Here is a 21,421-nt window from a genome sequence, read left to right as displayed (position 1 = left end):
GACATTGTGAATCACATTAAGACGAAGAAACATCGCATGAGTGATCAAACGAAAAGAGCAAATAAATGCGTGGGTGACTACTATGTAAACTTAAAAATGGATAGGCAGTTGGCAACACAAGAAGGTACATTTGCATACCACAGTACAATGCATAACCATAGCTTTAAGTCAATGGACTGTACTACAGCAGTTGTTAAAAAACTTTTCAATCCTAAATTCACATGTGGACGCACAAATGCTGTTTACCATTTCTCACACCTTTTAAAGTATTTGACTGGGTTAATACTGAAAAGGAGCAGCTTCAGTGGAAGGATATTCAAGACTGTTGTGTTTTTGGTAAAAGTATTGTACCAAATTTTCCTGTTGATGAAGACGAACTGTTCGATGAATTTTCATGTGCACAGAACTTCATAAAAAGTGAAGGAGGAGACAAAGAAAGTGTTACTGCAACGTGGTGTAAAATATTTGCTTATTTCAAAAGTAAAAACATTAACATGAAAAACATGATTCATTTGGTGGAGTTTTGTCTGGCAATTCCTGGGTCAAATGCTGCTGTGGAATGTGTGTGTTCGTTAGTGAACTCTGTGTGCTCAGATGAAAAAAACAGAATGAAAGTTGAAACAGTGAGGGCCTTGCTCATTGTCAAAACACACTTCGATGGAGTGTCGTGTACTGACTTTTATGATACAATTTCAAACGAAAATGCACTTCTTGATAAAGTACATAAAAGTGAAAAGTACGGTAATAGAGTGGCAGAATAATTGTAAAAATTGATTTGAGATCATCTGAGTGCACATTGTAAAGGTAAACTTGTATGTTTATTAAATTTAGTCAATACAATATTTATGTCCCTTTTTTTTCTTCATTGACCCAGATTTTTCTAACCAACACACGGCGATGACTGGCACCGAGGCAGAACCTACATCCTACAGTATCCGTTCGTTGTGTCCCTGTGGTACCAACTGTTGCTCAAATTGCTGCAGTTACGATGCGCCACGGCCATACGGACACCAGTACCTCTCTCTCTCTCCCTCTCTCTCTTTACAGGACATTCCTGCCTTTCTGCAATATCTTGGAAGGAACATTCAGTTTATCGTAGTCCAATTCCACGACCTCGTTTAAACTCAAGTGAGGTGTTGATAATAGCGTCTTTGTCGCTTTAAAGGCGTTCTTGACGAACATTTCCTCACCACGTTCAATCTGAAAGGTAAATAATGTGTATGACTGGCGTTTATTTGAAGCAAACCTGATATGTAGAAACACGCCTACCAATTTAATTTTTCGTTTATGTCGCTCTACTCCTGCTTCGTCTTTTGATATTTTCTCTGTCGGTGTGTTTGCTAATTGGTCAACTATTTCGTTATCAACCATTCCGGTCCTGTGCAAGACTCATCACCTCTACATAACTATTGCGACCTACATCCACTTGAGCCTGCTTGATATAGTAAAATTTTGGTTTTCCTCTATAATTTTCATCCCCCAGTGTTCATTCCATAACCAGATTGACTATACCTGTATGCTTCAGGGGCAGTGTTCTTAAGGACCACAGAGGCCTGTCCCAACTAGAAATTGTTGGATATAATTTTATTCGGTATATTTTTTTCACTACTATATCAGGGTATGACAACTTTGATGCAGTAAGGCGACGAAGACCAGAGATAGTCAGGCCCCGTTTCCACTGCACCATTGCAGAGACACGATGCTGTTCTGAGCTGTCGTTAGAAGGGCTGCGCCACGGCGCTACCCCTCTTTGAACCACCCCTTAGCTTGTCCTTCCACAATACCGAACCGGTTTACCTTTCTCCACCCCATTCGTCGTCCAGCGCTAGTGGTAAGCGTCAGGTGGCTCCTACTCACAGAGTAAATATCTTTGTCTGTGCTCCTACCACAGACAACTCTGTGCCCGTACTGCCTCCACAGCCCCGATCAGAAACCAGCAGCCCGTGAAGCGAGCAAGCTGTCTCCGCCTCGCCCCTCGCCGTAGCATAGCGTAGGAACAGCGGGCCACATCCCTTCCCTCCGTCTCTTTCATTCTCTCTCTCTCTCTCTCTCTCTCTCTCTCTTTCTTTCTTTCCTTTCTCTCTCTCTCTCTCTCTCTCTCTCTCTCTCTCTCACACACACACACACACACACACACACACACACACACACACACTTTTTCTTTCTTTCCCTCTTTCCCTCTTGCCCCCAACCCTCCTCTTCCGCCCCGTCGCTGCTCACCATGCTCGCCGGGCGGCTAGGACATGTAATCGTGTATAGTCTGTCGGTATTGCACTATCAAATTTCTTTGTCAAAGATTTGATTAAAGATGTGATCAAATATTCCGTCAAATATATTTGACAAAGATCTTTGACGTAGCGCTAGAAGGGGTGTTACACTGTCATCATATTTTTCGTCAAAGTGCAAGATGGCTGACAACAACTTATTAACCGCAGCAGTTGCATGTACCACAATTGCACTGTGTACACATGCGGAAGAGAAGGGGGGGGGGGGGGGGAGGAAACATACGTGGTTGAAGCCGTGGGTTTTACGACGACACGATAAAAGCATTCAACAAAACTTGTTACGTGAGCTTATAGTGGAGGACGTCAAGTCGTACATCAATTACTTCAGAATGGATGTGCATACATTTCTGTATGTGCTCAATGAAGTGTATCCTCATATCACAGAGCACAATATTCACTTAAAAACTGCTACATCTGCAGAAGACAGGCTCACTGTAACACTCCGATTCCTTGCTACAGGAGAGGATTAGGTTATGTTAGGTCAGGTCAGGTCTCCAATCTTCGTAATCTGTCTTTTATTCAGTGTACCTCACGTTGTAAAGCGCCTCATCAGCTTCATACATCTCTATTAATTTTGTAGTTGTCGGCACACACCAATTGTATTTACCGGCAATGTTTATTAAAACACTACAGACGACAGAATGCAGCGATGCTAGCGCTCCATGTGGCAACATGTCACATTGCAGTGAACAGAAGACAAGCGACTTCTTTGTGCGAGGCCCTGGATTTGATCAAATATTGGACGACATTTGACAAAGTTCCCTATTACACCATCAAATATCTTTGACAAAGATATTGGGCAAAGATATTTGACAAAGAAATTTGATACTGTAATACCGGCCTTACGGTGCGATATGACACTAGTGAACTACCAGAGACAAAACTGAAAAGCGAGCGAGCGAGCGAGTCCCCACTCTGCCTGTCCAGCTACGTCAGAAGACGCTTCTACAGGCTGTTTCAAACGTAGAACCGACCGTGTCGTAGCGCGCGCTTTAAATCTGTGGCAACGCCATGTACAGATACGTCCCGACTGCGTTTATTTTTAGACAAATGATAACAGAGTCTTCTGTCGGTTCTTGGTAGAAAAACATTATAATAAATGAAAAGCACCAGTTTGCTATTGTAGAACATAAGCAATCTGATGCTTTTCATTTATTATTTAGACAAATGCGTTAAGACCATAAGGAATACAAAAGACGATAGCATCTTCCGAATCACAACATTAGAGAGTAAATAATGTTAAGATAAGAATGGAAGTCAGGATTCTACCACGCGTACAAATATAGAACCGAATGCCTGTTCGTGTGAATGTATTTTCCTCTATTGCTATTCGTAAAACGAACCCCATATAATGCAATCAATCTGTAGAATTTAAGGCCTGTTCTTACTTGTGTTTTTAGTAAACGGTAGTTTTCTTTGAAGGGCTGCATTGAAACTTAACAATTCTTGCAACACGAAGAGTGTTTAAGAAGTAACCAGAAATTTATAATTGTGCATGTTGTATTAGTCCTATTTGCATTACTTTTTTGTCACTGTCTTCGTAAACATGTCAGAAAACCGTGTGTACGATGTTATGCATAGTGGTATTTACTCTGTTGTCAGCTGTCAAAAATGTTACGTGTGTTTTGGTAGCATTAACGATTATTTGTTTTGTATAAAAATAGATTAGACAATCGGTATTAAATTTTGTTATAAAAATGGAATAAAGTGTAGGAAATTTTTAGAAATGTTAAATATAGCTTTTAGTGAGTCTGTTATGAGTAAACAAAGGGCATACAAGTGATATAAACATTTCAAAGCATGCCTTAAAGGACAGTGGGTTTACAAGCATGGATCAGATATCCCTAGGAAGCAGTTCCTAAAGTGTTTCGGGAATTGGAAAAAGCACTGGCGTAAGTGTATAGTACGTAATAGGGAATGTTTTGAAGAGGATAACATCGCTATAGATTAACAAATAAAGTTCTTACAAAAAAAAATAAAAATTAATATGTGAACGCACCTCGTATGTCAAGCTTTTTTACTTAGCAGTCCAGAATCGGTGTACATGTTTCGAAGGAAATTTCAGGAGTGTTTAGAATAGCCATTGCGTATATGTTTTACGCAATATGTCTTAGAATCAGGTGAGTAGTAACCGAGATAAAGATTTAGTGACAGAATACATTCAAATGTTGCTATTCGATAAGCATCAAAGGTTGTACGTGATTGTAAGACTGTCTATAACGATGGGTTTGTTCCAAAAATTATTAATTTTCCTACGTGGCGATTCCAGTAAACCATGCGCCTTATTTTCGCGTTCCTTCCTTATGCGTCCAATTGTGGGAGGCTAACGTTTGCATAAATTGCAGCCCTTTGATTGGGACAGTTCTTTTTGTGTGGCCTCCTTAACGCACGCTGTAATAACAATAGAGACTATCGAACGCTCGTTACTTCGCAAACACCTCTTCTTCGTATTGTGCACATTTTCTTGCAATACAGGGCGCTTTTCCATCACTTCCGGATACCGAAGTATATCAGTGAATATACAGAGTTAACTGCCTGACACTGGTAACTAAGATGCCCCGAACAGAAACCACGTATATCACTGCACGTTGGTCTACAGCGGAAGACGGGTAACGGGCAACTTATTTTGGGTGCCCCTGTAGGCCGGTGGCAGGTTTCTTCCGGAAGAGGGCACTTCCCCGACCAAAAGCGCTGCTCGCTCTTGATTTTAGAGTGTATAGCCATTTCGGTACGGAGGAATTGCTGCGTCCTTGCCAGAACTGCCAAAGCTGTCACCCTCCCCACCTCCCAGAAACTACAGAGCGATCCATATAAGCCTGAACTGTTTCCGTGGTTCGTAACTTCCCTCCGAAGGTTCGTGGAAATGGGAAAGTTGTGTTTCAATGATCTCAGTAGCTCTGGGAGAATCAGAAGTACCGGACATTGTTGGCAAGTTGACTGTTGTTTCTGCGCATGATGGAGGAGGAGGAGGAGATTAGTGTTTAACGTCCCGTCGACAACGAGGTCATTAGAGACGGAGCACAAGCACGGGTTAGGGAGGGATGGGGAAGGAAATCGGCCGTGCCCTTTCAAAGGAATCAAAGGAACCATCCCAGCATTTGCCTGAAGTGATTTAGGGAAATCATGGAAAACCTAAATCAGGATGGCTGGACGCTGGTTTGAACCGTCGTCCTTCTGAATGCGAGTCCAGTGATTATTATTTTTTATTTATTTTTTTTTTCATTGCTGCACGTTTGGAGACCGTGAATAGTTACAATTAAAGGAAAACAACCCTCGGTCACTAATTTTTAACGAATTAACCGGTTTCGACACTGCTAAGAGTGTCTTCCTCAAAATTTAAACCAAAGATTGGTCTATAACATGGTCACAGAATTATGAGTAAAAACGTATGATACAATTCTAGATTAGATTAGTACTTGTTCCATAGATCATGAATACGACACTTGGTAATGATGTGGAACGTGTCAGGTTAATAAAAGGTGTCTATACAAGATATTACATTAGACAAAATATTACATGACACTCAATTTTTTATGTGGGGATTGCCATTAATAAATTATTTTAATTTCCTTTTAAATGCTGTATGGCTATCTGTCAGACTTTTGATGCTGTTAGGTAAGTGACCAAAGACTTTTGTGGCAGCATAATTTACCCCCTTCTGAGCCAAAGTTGGATTTAACCTTGAGTAGTGAAGATCATCGTTTCTCCTAGAGTTGTAGCCATGTACACTGCTGTTACTTTTGAATCCGTCCGGATTGTTAATAACAAATTTCATAGGTGAATATATATATATATATATATATATATATATATATATATATATATATATATATATATATATTGTGAGGCTACAGCGAAGATTTATAGCTCTTTAAATAAGTGTCTGCAGAATGATCTTGGATGAGCTTGAGCAGTTATTCTGATTACACGCTTTTGTGCAATGAACACTCTTTTACTCAATGATGAGTTACCCCAGAATGTGATGCCATACAAAAGCAGAGAATGAAAATTGGCGTGGTAAGCTAATTTACTCAGATGTATATCGCCAAAATTTGCAATGACCCTAATAGCATAAGTAGCTGAACTCAAACGTTTCAGCAGATCCTCAGTGTGTTTTTTCCAGTTCAACCCCTCATCAATGCATACACCTAGAAATTTCGAATAATCTACCTTAGCTACCGATTTCTGATTGAAGTCTATATTTATTAATGGTGTCATTCCATTTACTGTGTGGAACTGTATATACAGTGTTTTGTCACTCCTAGCAGTGTCGAAACCCGGTTAATTCATTAAAAATTAGTGACCGAGGGCTGTTTTCTCTTAATTGCGAGTCCAGTGTGCTACTGCGCCCCCTCGCTCGGTGAGCATGATGGCCTTCCAGCATATAGTATACGTTGATGTACCAAGTCATGGGGTACCTCCTAAAATCGTGTGCGACCTCTTTTTGCATATTGTAGTGCAGCAGCTGAATGTGGCATAGACTCAACAAGTAGTTGGAAGTTCCTTGCAGAAATATAGAGCCATGCTGTCTACATAGCCGTCCATAATTATGAAAGTGTTATCAGTGCAGAATTTTGTGCACAAACGGACGTCTCGAATATGCCCCCTAAGTGTTTGATGGGATTCAAGTCGGGTGATCTGGATGGTATAACTGTCCACGTCGTGTTGTGCCGACTCCACTGTAGCTTGAATGGATGTTTAAGTTTGTTTTATAGGCCCGACTTCTAATTTCACCACACAAGTCTCCAGGGCTGAGCAGTTATTGCCCGATGACACGCAATACAGTTTGTTAAAGCGGAGTTCGCCGTTATTAATTATGTTTTTAGATTTAATTTTATTACTCGTACAGAGACTCAATGTTCCTTTGTTTAACAGCGCGTCGTCAAAATAAGTATGAAATGCTAATGTCTTTGCAATACATAATGTCGACTATTGAGTTAAAGTTCGTACCTATTTTGCAATTTTAGAGAAGAGAAACCTTAAGCGCTTCTGCTTCTATAGTCTCAGTATCAAATGTTCACTAATTTCAATTTACTTCCTATCTCAGTTCAGTATTTAACAAAAATTATATATCAATGTCATTTCAGAGATATTACGTGGGTTGCACACTAACACGTAATTGTCATTTAACATCATTTTTATTAATAATCCTTTTTCTGATGACGTAAATGTTAATGATCACTATCTAGGAGGGAAGAGGGATTGATCCTAATCTTGAGATAATAGCTTTTAATGAGCCCGCAATCGTTAATTAAATAAAAAGTCACGTTCGAGGATGATATGCGAACACCTTTCGTTACGTCCGTTTTCCCGTATCTGTCAAAACTAATTCTGTCGCCCACAATTCAAATTAACACTGACGTTCACCCCTTTTGTCGGAACATCGAATCGTAACTATTATGTGAAAGTTTATTGTAGTCCCCGAATTAATTCCTTTCAGATACGAGCACGACGGAACAGCAGAACAGAACACAAACAACTTGTTTTAACAACCGAACAACGCAATGACGTTACATGACGACAATTTTCGCCCAATGAACATCTCTTTGACATTATCTTTTCTACTCTGAGCAATTAAATTATTCCTAATTACAATTTATTCAGCTATTTAACGAAAACATCTAACAAAAAATAAAATAAATTTATCCCAACGTAAAAGATCCGTTATAATGGCCAAATAATTTGCTCGAATTGCACAGGATGTTCTTCAAACCAGTCGTGAACAATTGTGGCCCGGTGATGAAGCGCATTGTCATCCATAAAAATTCCATCATTGTTTGGCTGCGAATGGTATCAGAGTATCCAAACATAAGCATTTCCAGGCAATGATCGGTTCAGTTGGATCAAAAGACCCAGTCCAATCCATGCAAACACAGCCCACACCATTACAGAGCTACCACCGCACAGTGCCTCGTTGACAACTCTGGTCCGTGGGGTCTGTGCCACACTCAAACCTGCTGTCAGCTCTTACTAACTGAAATTGTGACTCGGCTGATCAGGCCACGGTATTCCAGTCGCCTAGGGTCCAACGGATATGCTCGCAAGCCCAGGCACTGCAGTCGATGTTGTGTTGTTAGCCGTAGCCTATCAACACCGATTTTTGCCACAGTGTCAGAACAGATACGTTCGACGTATGCCCCACGTTGATTTTTGTGGTTATTTCATACAGTGTTGCTTGTCTGTTAGCACTGACAACTGTAAACAAACGTCACTGCTCTTGGTGGTTATGTGAAGGCTGTCAGCCAGTGCATTGTCCGTGGCGAGGAGTATGCCTGAAGTTTGGTATACCCAGCACACTGTTGACCTTGGGATATTGAATTCCCTAACAGTTTCTAATATATCCACTGTCCGCGGATAGGAAAATCTCAGATTGTGAGTTATAGCGTTTTTATTTAAACTTAAGTCTTTCTGCAAAATTTACAAAACAATATTCGTGAGGTAGGACTTATCCTCCAAGCCTACCAATAACTAAATCAGAGATTCTTCCAAACATAAACTGTCTGTAGTAACCATACAACTTCACCAAACCAAGCCCCGGGCGTCTCGTGAAGAGCGCCACGGAGTCCACGTTGCCGTCACCTGAGTCCGAGGGCGAGTAGAGGCCCTGCAAGGACGGCTCCGGTAGGCTGGTGGCAGTGGACGATGACGTGGTGGCTACGATGACGCCAGTGGGCTCGCTCGGCGTGAACTGCCTTTTTTTTTTTCCTTTATTGAATTTCAATTCCCCCCGAAGGGGGCGGGCTGGCAGCAGCTTAGTATGCCGCTCTTCAGCCGACAGATTTTGTGACAAAGATCAAGAGAACGGATAATAAAAAAACAGGCGATAAAATCGGAGACTTAGAGAGTAACAAGGCGAAAAGAAATCGTGGAACTTAAAACAACAACTCAGGGATGATGACGCTAATAAAAATGCATACGAAGCAGACAGGGAAAACAAGAGACAATTAAAAAACACGGCGACAGTCTGGATTCTGTTCGCAAAGGACATAAAATTCACACTTAGCGGCAGCATGGTTTCTGTTCGCAACGCGAGAAAGACAAACACTGAATAGTCACTGGGACACTGCACTAAAAAGTTGGCAAATGTGACACCACAGTCGAGAGCAGGAGGGGGGAAACTGGACAGAAGATGGGAAAACAAAAAAGGGGGGAAAGGAGAGTAACAGCGAAGGGGGGAACCGGGAAAGGAGCTGAAGGAGGATGAGGACCCATAAGAGGGGTGGGGGGCGCTGGGCAGACGCGACAGGGAGTGAGGTAGGCAGAGGAGGGGAATACAAACGACTGGGGGGGAGAAGGGAGGTAGGGAGAGGTTTAGTGGGGAGAAAACAGGACGGAAGGGGCGGGGGGGGAAGAGGGAGCCCAGGGAAAGGACAGAGGAAAGGAGGGGGATGAACTGCCTCTCCTGCTCCAGCCTAAATACTGCTCGGCTGGCTCTATTTGCAGTCACGTGTCAAGCGGAAGGAAAGAGGTCCGCGGCTGTAGTGACCTCTTGCGGTGCCGTGGACGCCTCCTGGTGGTCTCTGGGAAGCGTCTGTGTTTCCAGGATGACCGGCCAGGCTGACCCCTACTCGGTCCGGGGCCCACTGTACCAATCTGCTTCGCGGGAAGCGAGAGTTGCAGGCGCTTAGTCTGGACACAGTAGTTTCCAAAATGGAATTTCCCAGGTGCCTAGCCCCAACTACTATTCTGCATTCAAAGTCTGTTAATTCGTATCATCCAGCCATACTCGTGTCAGAAACCTTTTCACACTAATCACCAGAGTACAAATCACAGCTCCGCCAATATGCTGCCATTTATACTTCGTGTACAAGATGCTACCTCCATCTGTATGTGTGCGTATTGCTATCCTGTGACTTTTGTCATCTCTGTCTGAGGCCTATTTCATATGTATCCGGTTCCATTCGATTCTGTTAGTTTTCAGTCCTCTTTTGGTCGCTCCTATTCGGCATCAAATAGAAATAGTTATTGTGATCTTCAGTCCTGAGACTGGTTTGATGCAGCTCTCCATGCTACTCTATCCTGTGCAAGCTTCTTCATCTCCCAGTAGCTACTGCAACCTACATCCTTCTGAATCTGCTTAGTGTATTCATCTCTTGGTCTCCCTCTACGATTTTTACCCTCCATGCTGCCCTCCAATGCTAAATTTGTGATCCCTTGATGCCTCAAAACATGTCCTACCAACCGATCCCTTCTTCTGGTCAAGTTGTGCCACAATCTTCTCGTCTCCCCAATCCTACTCAATACCTCTCATTAGTTACGTGATCTACCCACCTTATCTTCAGCATTCTTCTGTAGCACCACATTTCGAAAGCTTCTATTCTCTTCTTGTCCAAACTATTTATCGTCCATGTTTCACTTCCATACATGGCTACACTCCATACAAATACTTTCACAAACAACTTCCTGACACTTAAATCTATACTCGACGTTAGCAAATTTCTCTTCTTCAGAAACGATTTCCTTGCCATTGCCAGTCTACATTTTATATCCTCTCTACTTCGACCATCATCAGTTATTTTACTCCCTAAATAGCAAAACTCCTTTACTACTTTAAGTGTCTCATTTCCTAATCTAATTCCCTCAGCATCACCCGATTTAATTTGACTACATTCCATTATCCTCGTTTTGCTTTTGTTGATGTTCATCTTATATCCTTTCAAGACACTATCCATTCCGTTCTACTGCTCTTCCAAGTCCTTTGCTGTCTCTGACAGAATTACAATGTCATCGGCGAACCTCAAAGTTTTTACTTCTTCTCCATGAATTTTAATACCTACTCCGAATTTTTCTTTTGTTTCCTTCACTGCTTGCTCAATATACAGATTGAATAACATCGGGGAGAGGCTACAATCCTGTCTCACTCCCTTCCCAACCACTGCTTCCCTTTCATGCCCCTCGACTCTTATAACTGCCATCTGGTTTCTGTACAAATTGTAAATAGCCGTACACTCCCTGTATTTTACCCCTGCCACCTTCAGAATTTGAAAGAGAGTAAGGTCGTAAGGTCAGTATTGCCTCACGTGTTCCAACATTTCTACGGAATCCAAACTGATCTTCCCCGAGGTCGGCTTCTACCAGTTTTTCCATTCATCTGTAAATAATTCGCGTTAGTATTTTGCAGCAGTGACTTATTAAACTGATAGTTCGGTACATTTCACATCTGTCAACACCTGCTTTCTTTGGGATTGGAATTATTATATTCTTCTTGAAGTCTGAGGGTATTTCGCCTGTCTCATACATCTTGCTCACCAGATGGTAGAGTTTTGTCATGACTTGGCTCTCCCAAGGCCATCAGTAGTTCTAATGGAATGTTGTCTACTCCCGCGGCCTTGTTTCGATTCAGGTCTTTCAGTGCTCTGTCAAAATCTTCACACAGTATCTTATCTCCCATTTCATCTTCATCTACATCCTCTTCCATTTCCATAATATTGTCCTCAAGCACATCACCCTTGTATAAACCCTCTATATACTCCTTCCACCTTTCTGCCTTCCCTTCTTTCCTTAGAACTGGGTTGCCATCTGAGTTCTTGATATTCATACAAGTGGTTCTCTTCTCTCCAAAGGTCTCTTTAATTTTCCTGTAGGCAGTATCTATCTTACCCCTAATGAGACAAGCCTCTACATCCTTAAATTTGTCCTCTAGCCATCCCTGCTTAGCCATTTTGCACTTCCTGTCGATCTCATTTTTGAGACGTTTGTATTCCTTTTTGCCTGCTTCATTTACCGCATTTTTATATTTTCTCCTTTCATCAATTAAATTCAATATTTCTTCTGTTACCCAAGGATTTCTATTAGCCCTCGTCTTTTTACCTACTTGATCCTCTGCTGCTTTCACTACTTCATCCCTCAGAGCTACCCATTCTTCTTCTACTGTATTTCTTTCCCCCATTCCTGTCAATTGTTCCCTTATGCTCTCCCTGAAACTCTCTACAACCTCTGGTTCTTTCAGTTTATCCAGGTCCCACCTCCTTAAATTCCCACCTTTTTGCAGTTTCTCCAGTTTCAATCTGCAGTTCATAACCAATAGATTGTGGTCAGAATCGATATCTGCCCCTGGAAATGTCTTACAATTTAAAACCTGGTTCCTAAATCTCTGTCTTACCATTATATAATCTATCTGATACCTTTTAGTATCTCCAGGGTTCTTCCAGGTATACAACCTTCTTTTATGATTCTTGAACCAAGTGTTAGCTATGATTAAGTCATGCTCTGTGCAAAATTCTACAAGGCGGCTTCCTCTTTCATTTCTTCCCCCCTATCCATATTCACCTACTATGTTTCCTTCTCTCCTTTTTCCTACTGACGAATTCCAGTCACCCGTGACTATTAAATTTTCATCTCCCTTCACTACCTGAATAATTTCTTTTATCTCGTCATACATTTCATCTATTTCTTCATCATCTGCAGAGCTAGTTGGCATATAAACTTGTACTACTGTAGTAGGCATGGGCTTTGTGTCTATCTTGGCCACAATAATGCGTTCACTATGCTGTTTGTAGTAGCTAACCCGTACTCCTATTTTTTTATTCATTATTAAACCTACTCCTGCATTACCCCTATTTGATTTTGTATTTGTATAGAAACAGTAAAGCACTGAATAGTCCCTTGATATGAACATGTTCCTATAAGTCACACACTCCTGTCTAGGGAACAGAAAACAAGCAACGCATTCACACATGCTCAGTTCAGCATCTCTTTGAACCTGACAGTGAGTGGATCTCTTTAAAAATTCTCATACTATTTTTTGAAATCCGTTGTCTCAGTTTTTCTGTTAAAATGAGTAGTTTACCAGAGGTTGATGCAGATCGGCTGATTTCTGCAGTGTAATATAAACCAGTGCTGTGGTAAAAAACTTGCGTAAAGTGTAAGGTTAAATTTAAGATGCAGGAAGCATGGAACGACTATTGTGTTGAAATTTTCAGTGACTTTGAATGTGACATCATTAAAGAAACTGAGTTGTGTTGAAATATTGAAAGAAAAAAAAAAAAAAAAAAAAAAAAAGGTCAAATGGCTCTGAGCACTATGGACTTGAACTGCTGAGGTCATCATCCCTTAGAACTTAGAACTATTTAAACCTAACTAACCTAAGGACATCACTCATATCCATGCCCGAGGCAGGTTTCGAACCTGCGACTGGAGCGGTCGCGCGGTTCCAAACTGTAGCACCTAGAACCGCTCAGCCACACCGGCCAGCGAAGTATTGAAAAATTCACTTTTGTCGAATATGAGACCTAGAACGTTAGAGCAATTGTGAAACTCACAGAAATATTGAGGATATTTGAAAGGGAATTATTTTAAAATTAAGAGAATAACCAGTGACAATTTTTTAAAAATGCATCAAATTATAATGCAGTACACCATTTTTCATTCTTCTTTAGAGAACCAACATGCCAATAACATGCATTATCTCCATGATAAAACTGGGTACAGAAGAAATCACAAAACCTAATATGAACTGTCTTTGTGAAACGGTTTCATCTGTTTTTGGTTGCAGTTCGTGAAGTCTGTAAGTGTGCCGTTGTTTGGATATGATAACAAGCAAATTAGTGATTTGTTGGCAATCTGTAGCTAGCAGAGACATGCAGAACACTTATCGAGAGTGGATTTTTATTGTAAAAACATATTGGAAAACACCCGTTGGCTACAAAACAATGGGTACACCAGAGAGTATTCAATGTGCATGATGTTCCAACAAAGGCAACAATTATTTCAATTAGAATGAATCTTGAGGCAACTGGTATACAAACTGGTGACAGTGGTAAACATAGACCATCACTGAGTGTAGAAGTTATTGATAATGTTCAGAGATGCTTGGAAAACTCTCCACAGAAAACATAGGGTTGATTCAGCCAGGAGACAGGGATTTAGTATGGTATGTGTTGAAGAGCCTTGAAGAATTTGGTATTGCGAACATATACAGCACACATAGCAAGAAACAGATCATTAGAGAAGACTGTGTTACTATCGATGGTTTCAGGGGTTTCTTATTCAGTGTCCACACATCCTCTCCATAACTTGGTTTATGGTTGACACATGATTCCATCTGTCAGGTTACAGCAGATACTGGGTTAGTGTAAACTCCCATATCATCCACAAAACACCATTCCATGATTAAAAGGCTGGAGAGTAGTGCATGATGTCAACTTCCGGGACTGTAGACCTTATTTTATTTCGATGATTGTAGATACTACAGTTCATATGGGCACCTTCAGCATGCTTGTAGAACAGCTGCATGATGTAGAACTTACAGAAGGTCATTTCCAACAAGACAGAGCAATGTGTCGCATGTCTAATGCTTGCATGCAATTTGTAGCCAGTGTCCTTTGGTGACCGAATAATCTCAAAGAATTTGTATGCTGCCCACCCCCTCCCCCAATCACCTGACATATCCCCTTCCAGGTCTCTCTCTCTCTCTCTCTCTCTCTCTCTCTCTCTCTCTCTCTCTCTTTTGAGAAACTTAAAAGCCAGGTGTGCAAGAATAGACCAAGAACAGCTGCAGAACTCCATGAAGCCACTACATATGAAATAAGCAACATTGGCAAAGATATACTGCACAGAACATTGCAGAATTGCTGACGGAGAGCACTTCCAAAATTTGTTGTGTGTGTGTGTGTGTGCGTGCGTGCGTGCGTGCGTGCGCAATCTCCCAATCACATATTATCATCTCCCAAAATTGCAAAAGAATGTCATTATCATTGGTTCAAATGTTATGGCATATTAAAGTAGTTCACATTTATGTAGATCATTTTGTACTTTCCTGCCATTTTTTTTCTACATAGGTATATGAAATTTTGTAGTTTCTGAGGTAGGTTTAATAAAAATGGGGTGTTATTGAAATATTTACTTAAAAGAGGTATGAAGATGAAAAATATTGCACTCAGGAAATTAAATGTCATTTCAGTAAATAAAGTAGGAATTGCACAACATTTGTAAATGAATTGAAAGTAAAACAAAATCTGTGTCTTACTTTTTGTGGCAGTTACTATATGTTGATTTTATCATGATGTATACTTAAAAAAATATTTGCTCCCGTTAAATTATTGTGTGAGTCATTGACAGAACAATGAAAGACCTAAATCATTCCACAGAAAGCAGGAGCTGACAGGTGTGAAAATTACTGAATTATCAGTTTAATAAGCCATGGTTGCAAAATACTAACATGAGTTCTTCACAGAAGAACAAAGAAACTGGTAGGAACTGACTCTGGGAAAGATCAGTTTGGATTCTATAGAAATGTAGGAACACATGAGGCAACACTCACCTTACAACTTCTCTAGAAGACAGTTTAAGGAAAGGGAAACCTGTGTTTAAAGCATTTGTATACAGAGAGAAAGCTTTTGACATTTTGACTGGAACACTCTTTGAAATGCTAAAGGCAGCAGGTGTAAAATACAGGGATAAAAAGGCTAGTTACAACTTGTACAGAAGCCAGATGGTAGTTATAAGAATCAGGATCAAGGGGCACGATAAGAAAGCAATGGTTGAGATGAAATGGGAGCGAGACACAGATGTTATCTGTCCCCGATGTTGGTTCAGGGAGAAGAAATAAAAACTTTTGAGGTGTGATGATGAGATTGTAATTCTGCCAGAGACAGCAAAGAATTGGGAAGAACAGTTGAACGAAATAGACAGAATATTGAAAGGAGGGTACAAGATGAATGTTGGCAAAAGCAAAGCGAGGATAATTGTTCCAGAATGAGATTTTCACTCTGCAGCAGAGTGTGCGCTGATAGAAACTTCCTGGCAGATTAAAACTGTGTGCCAGCCCAAGACTCAAACTCACGACCTTTGCCTTCCACGGACAAGTGCTCTGCCATCTGAGCTACCCAAGCACGACTCACGCCCCGTCCTCACAGCTTTACTTCTGCCAGTACCTTGCCTCCTACCTTCCATACTTTACAGAAGCTCTGTAAAGTTTGGAAGGTAGGAGATGAGGTACTGGCAGAAGTAAAGCTGTAAGGATGGGAAGTAAGTCATGCTTGGGTAGCTCAGATGGTAGAGCACTTGCCCGCGAGAGGCAAAGGTCCCGAGTTCGAGTCTCTGTCTGGCACACAGTTTTAATCTGCCAGGAAGTTTAAAGGATAATGGTGTTAATTGAATTAAATCAGGTGTCCCGGGTGAATTTGACTAGGAAACAAGATAAAACAGCACAAGAGTTTTGCTATTTGGGAAGGAAAATAAGTGGCAATGACTAAAATAGAGAGGGTATAAAATGTAGACTGGCAACAGCAAGAAAAGTGTTTCAGAATAGAAATTTCACATGGAATATAGATTTTAGTGTCAGTAAATTTTTACTGTAAGTATTTCTGTAAGTATTTGTGCGGAGTGTAGCCATATATGGAAGTGAAACATGAACAATACACAGTTTAGGCAAGAAAAGAATAGAAGCTTTCGAAACTTGATGCTACAGGAGAATGCTGAAGATTAGGGGATAGATCATGTAACTAATGAGCAGGTACTGAATAGAATTGGGGAGGAAAGAAATTTTGTGGCACAATCTCACTAGAAGAAAAAGTTCGGTTCGTAGGACACATTCTGAGACATCAAGAGATCTCGAAGCTAGTACTGAAGGAAGTGTGTGTATTTGGGGAGGGAAGAATCATTGAGGAAAACCAAAAGATGACTGCAGTAAACAGATTCATGAGGACATAATTTTCAGTAGTTACAAAGATGAAGAAGCTTGCACAGGATAGAGTAGCATGGAGAGCTGCATCAAACCAGTCTTCGGACTGAAGACCATAACAGTGACAAAGATGAAGGTTATATAACACACAGTTTTGAGCAATTTCAGTATAATGTTTGATTACCTTTTGCCAGAACCCCATCAATGAAAATGAGCACCAGTTGCCACTGGGAGATGTGTTCTTCAGTCTATCCTCCTCTAGTAGCAGAGTTGGGCCATAACGCTCCTCCCCCACTCACTCCCAATTGAATTCATTATTTATCATTAGTTATTTGAGCTGGCCATCTAATATGTAATATTCTTCTGTAACACCACCTTTTAAAAGCTTCTATTCTCTTCTTGCCAGAAATGCTTGCTGTCCACATTTCAATGCTACACAAGGGATACTCTCCAGACAAATACTGCCAGAAAAGACTTCCTGATACACAAATTCATATTAGACATTAACAACCTCCCTTGACTATATTCCTCAAAATATCAGGGAAATTAAATTCCTTTCAAACTTCAAAAGACAATTAATGGGCCACCTTCTACCACAATACCCATCTATTCCATATACTAGACTGTACCTCGCTATCATCAATCCCCCCCTCGTCCATAACTTTTCTCTCGTCCACATTGGCGAAGTTCTTTCTTTAATTTCTGTTCATTCCTATCAACCACTGTCATGGTCATTTCAATCTTCTCCTCTTTCTTTATCCCTTCCACTTCTGTAATACTAAATGTGTTCTCAAATATGCTAAACTGTATGTATTGTGTATCATTTTTAACACCCATTAGTATTATTATTTCTTTCCTTTCTCAGACATTATGTCTGGTTAAAAGTGGAAAGTGACGCAGACTTCCTTTTAACTGTACTGTATATGTTACATTGCATTTAGGAACTTTTGGGTAATTGAACATGTATCAATAACTAGAGATTTCTGTGGTTGTATATATACGTTTGGGTGTAGCTGTATTGCGTTGGTATACTGGTGGATATTGTGTGGTATGACTCATGTAGTTGATAGTATAATTGGTATAATGTCACCTTTATCCTGATGCCACATGTCCTTGATTTCCTCAGCCAGTTGGATGTATTTTTCAATTTTTTCTCCTGTTTTCTTCTGTATATTTGTTGTATTGGGTATGGATATTTCGATTAGTTGTGTTAATTTCTTCTTTTTATTGGTGAGTATGATGTCAGGTTTGTAATGTGGTGGTGTTTTATCTGTTATAATGGTTCTGTTCCAGTATAATTTGTATTCATCATTCTCCAGTGCATTTTGTGGTGCATACTTGCATGTGGGAACGTGTTGTTTTATTAGTTTATGTTGTATGGCAAGTTGCTGATGTGTTATTTTTGCTACATTGTCATGTCTTCTGGGGTATTCTGTATTTGCTAGTATTGTACATCCGCTTGTAATGTGATCTACTGTTTCTATTAGTAGCAGCAGCAGTAGTAGTATCTCTTAATATTTTCATTATCATTATTAGTGACTGTGATGGTTGTTTTTATTGTAGTCATTATTGTTGATGCCATAGTGAATGTATTGTGATATGTTTCCATATGTGGTGCTCCCGATCAGACATAAAAAAGAACCTTAAGGCCCTAATCTGGTCAGTCTAAATAAGACAATAGCAATTAATAAAGTTTTCCAATTTCTGGTTTGTTTTTCATTTTTTACTAGAAAGTATGTAAACGTAACTCATCTGCTTACTGTACCAGTGCCTTAAATTAAGGTATTTAGCACAAAACACTAATTAGTAACTTACAATCGGCAAAAATTTTTCCTAATTCATCACTCATTTTTACTTTCAGGTGACCAGATGAAACGAAAATGGAAAAATCTTCGTGATACCTACGCAAGATATTTGAGGATCAGCTCAGAAGAGGGTTCTAGCACTAAACGGTGGATATGGTCTGAAAAAATGGAGATTTTTCGCCCCTTTGTGCCTCTCGGGTCAAGTTCTGCAGAAGTGACTGGCCCCGAACCTGGGAGTCCGTCCCCTGAAACGGGAGCAGAATCGGAAGACAGTGCACACGAGGAGGAAGAGGCGGCTGCACAGGAGTCGGAGCTAAGATCTGGGTGCCCCCCGACACACCCACAACACGAAATGATCACATGCGATTTGGACGTCGGCACTGAAGCACCTACTGTACCTAAACCGGAAACAGACAGGTTATCTTTCCAGGAGCAACTGCCAGCATCGACTGAAGAAGTTTGTGTGCCACCTGGTGCCAAGATGAGGGCTGCGACGGCTCCCACAGAACCGCAGGCTCCCGTCATCACTTATTTAGAAAGCAGAGCGGGTACTGATGAAATAGACAGTTTGTTTCTGGCATACGCCACGACAGTGAAAAAGTTCTCCCCTAGGAGGCAGGTCATGACTAAACTAAAATTGGCACAGCTCATAGCTGAGGAAGAACTCGCACACTTGGATGAAACTGATCTATTGGCGACACAAACTTTTAACCACTCCACACTACCGTAAAGCACCTGTCAATTGATGTTGCGTATTATTGTAGAGGTTCTGACAGGCCTCGTTCTTCTCCCTTCGAACTGTTTAATTCCAGATAAACCTGAAAACAAGCACTTACAGTTTTACTTGCCCGTTGCATAATAGCTGGGACTTAAATGCTCAACACTGTTTGTAAATGAACTGTTAACACTTCCTGTGGTTTATTATCCGTATCATATTCCTCCACTTGTATATAAAAAGTTACACTGATGCCAACTTCAGCAGTGTCACTAAGTTGACTATATATATATGAGTAAAAGTCACACATCTGCCCCTCAGATTGTAGAATCTATTTACTGCATCACATGCTATTCAGAAAGATGGCATTCTTGGACATTGGAGTACCTTACAATTTACTAATTTTACATATATTTTTACAACAATGAGTTTTTTTGCAAAATTTGATGTATTACAATTACAGATTTGCGTAGTCTTATTTATGTAATTATCACAAAAATACAGTTATAAATCAATTGTTCTGGTTCAACTTCAGCTGAAGTTCTGCTAACTTTTTAAAGTGAAATTAATAACATTTTAATTATTTTGTATTAAGGACATTAAATAGTTTTGTTTTGAAAATATTAAGTTGAGAGTAGATAGACCCTAAATAATAATTATCAATGTACCTTAATACAGAATTTATTATGGTGGTGTTTTACATCAAATGGCCAAAATATGAAGTTCCAAACAATGTAGGAAAATGACTGTGATGAACAAATTTTCAGGTAGTAGGTGGTATTGAACACATGAAGGCAGAAAAGGTAATAATTATTATTACATAGTGTATATAATGGCTTTTAAATTTGCTGGAAAATACATATAAAATTTCTGTACTGCGTAACTTGAAAAATTGTTCGCTTATTTGTAAAGCATACTCGTGTAGCACTACACAAGAAGTACATGGAAAGAAACAAGACATGAATACAAATAACACATTAAACAAACAAACAATTGTTATATGCTAATGTCAAGTCTCGTTATTGAACCAGAGCTTGATGGATGGATGGTGATGTCTCTGTAGAGCATCAATAAGATGTCACACTTGAAATGAAACATTCGTAGCCCAGGTTTCACACCGTTCACACCGTTTGCTATCAGTTGTGAAGTTGCTATCAGCTCACTGTTGGGCCAATCTCGAAGGTGCATTTCTGGATCAAAGTTGATTTGTTATCAACCTGGGTATATCTTCATGGCTGGGAAATTGATGCATTATTTTGTGATAAGGACTGTGTACTGCAGTGTTGGAAGCTATTACAGTGGAGTAGTTCTTATACAATACCCAGAAATGATTCTCATAGTTATAATGAGCTGAATGTCTATCTTATTTACACAAGAGTTATTCAGCTACACCAGAGCACATTATTCAGCCATGGAAGCACAGAAGCTCAAAGTGTATCTGCCGGTGCTCTCCAGTTAGTACTGTGGAGTTTTTAAATAAGGTTGTTTCATGTGTTAATTTTCCAATAAGTGTCATCCACATAATTTCTAAAAGGTAGTGTCATATCAAGAGTAATTGAAAGATAATTTGAGTGACTGTCAGGAAAGCACAGTGCTGTATATATATACCTCCAGTTACTAACCCTCTTTTAACACACTTGTGTAAATTTGCCAGATTGTAGAACAAAAAAATTTCTGTTACTAATTTGTCACCAGGTCATCTGAAAATTAGCAGAGCATGAAACATGTAATAAATAAGAAATGGGTTTAGAAACATCCTGTCAGTATTACTTCATGACCAACTAGCTGTTTTAAAGCCATTTTCATCATTATGATTATAATGGTCACACACCTCTTCTATGACTTTGTCACGTTTATAAAGTTCAGTTTCAGTTAGCACACAGTGTTGCAGTGACAAGTAGCACAAACGAAAGTTCTGAGTAGCTACTAAAGTATAATGAATGACTGGCTAGAAAAAATTCCAAAGACACAGCAAAGTTATTGTAAGTGTACA

General features: G+C 40.1%; 1 protein-coding gene across 1 annotated transcript in view; it reads left to right on the top strand.

The window, feature by feature from the left end:
- Positions 1-21,118, top strand: part of LOC126424916 (transcription factor Adf-1-like) — a 96,507-nt gene extending 75,389 nt beyond the window's left edge. The window contains exon 2 of the mRNA XM_050087758.1: positions 18,770-21,118. Within this exon, the coding sequence (XP_049943715.1) occupies positions 18,770-19,443 (674 nt within the window). The 3' untranslated portion in view covers positions 19,444-21,118. The remainder of the gene's footprint in view (positions 1-18,769) is intronic.
- The last annotated feature ends 303 nt before the right edge of the window (positions 21,119-21,421 follow it).

This window comes from Schistocerca serialis, chromosome 10 (assembly GCF_023864345.2).
Source record: "Schistocerca serialis cubense isolate TAMUIC-IGC-003099 chromosome 10, iqSchSeri2.2, whole genome shotgun sequence".
In the NCBI taxonomy this organism is placed as follows: Eukaryota; Metazoa; Arthropoda; class Insecta; order Orthoptera; family Acrididae; genus Schistocerca; species Schistocerca serialis.
The sequence above is the reverse complement of the archived record's forward strand: the minus strand, read 5'-3'. Positions and strand labels throughout refer to the sequence as shown.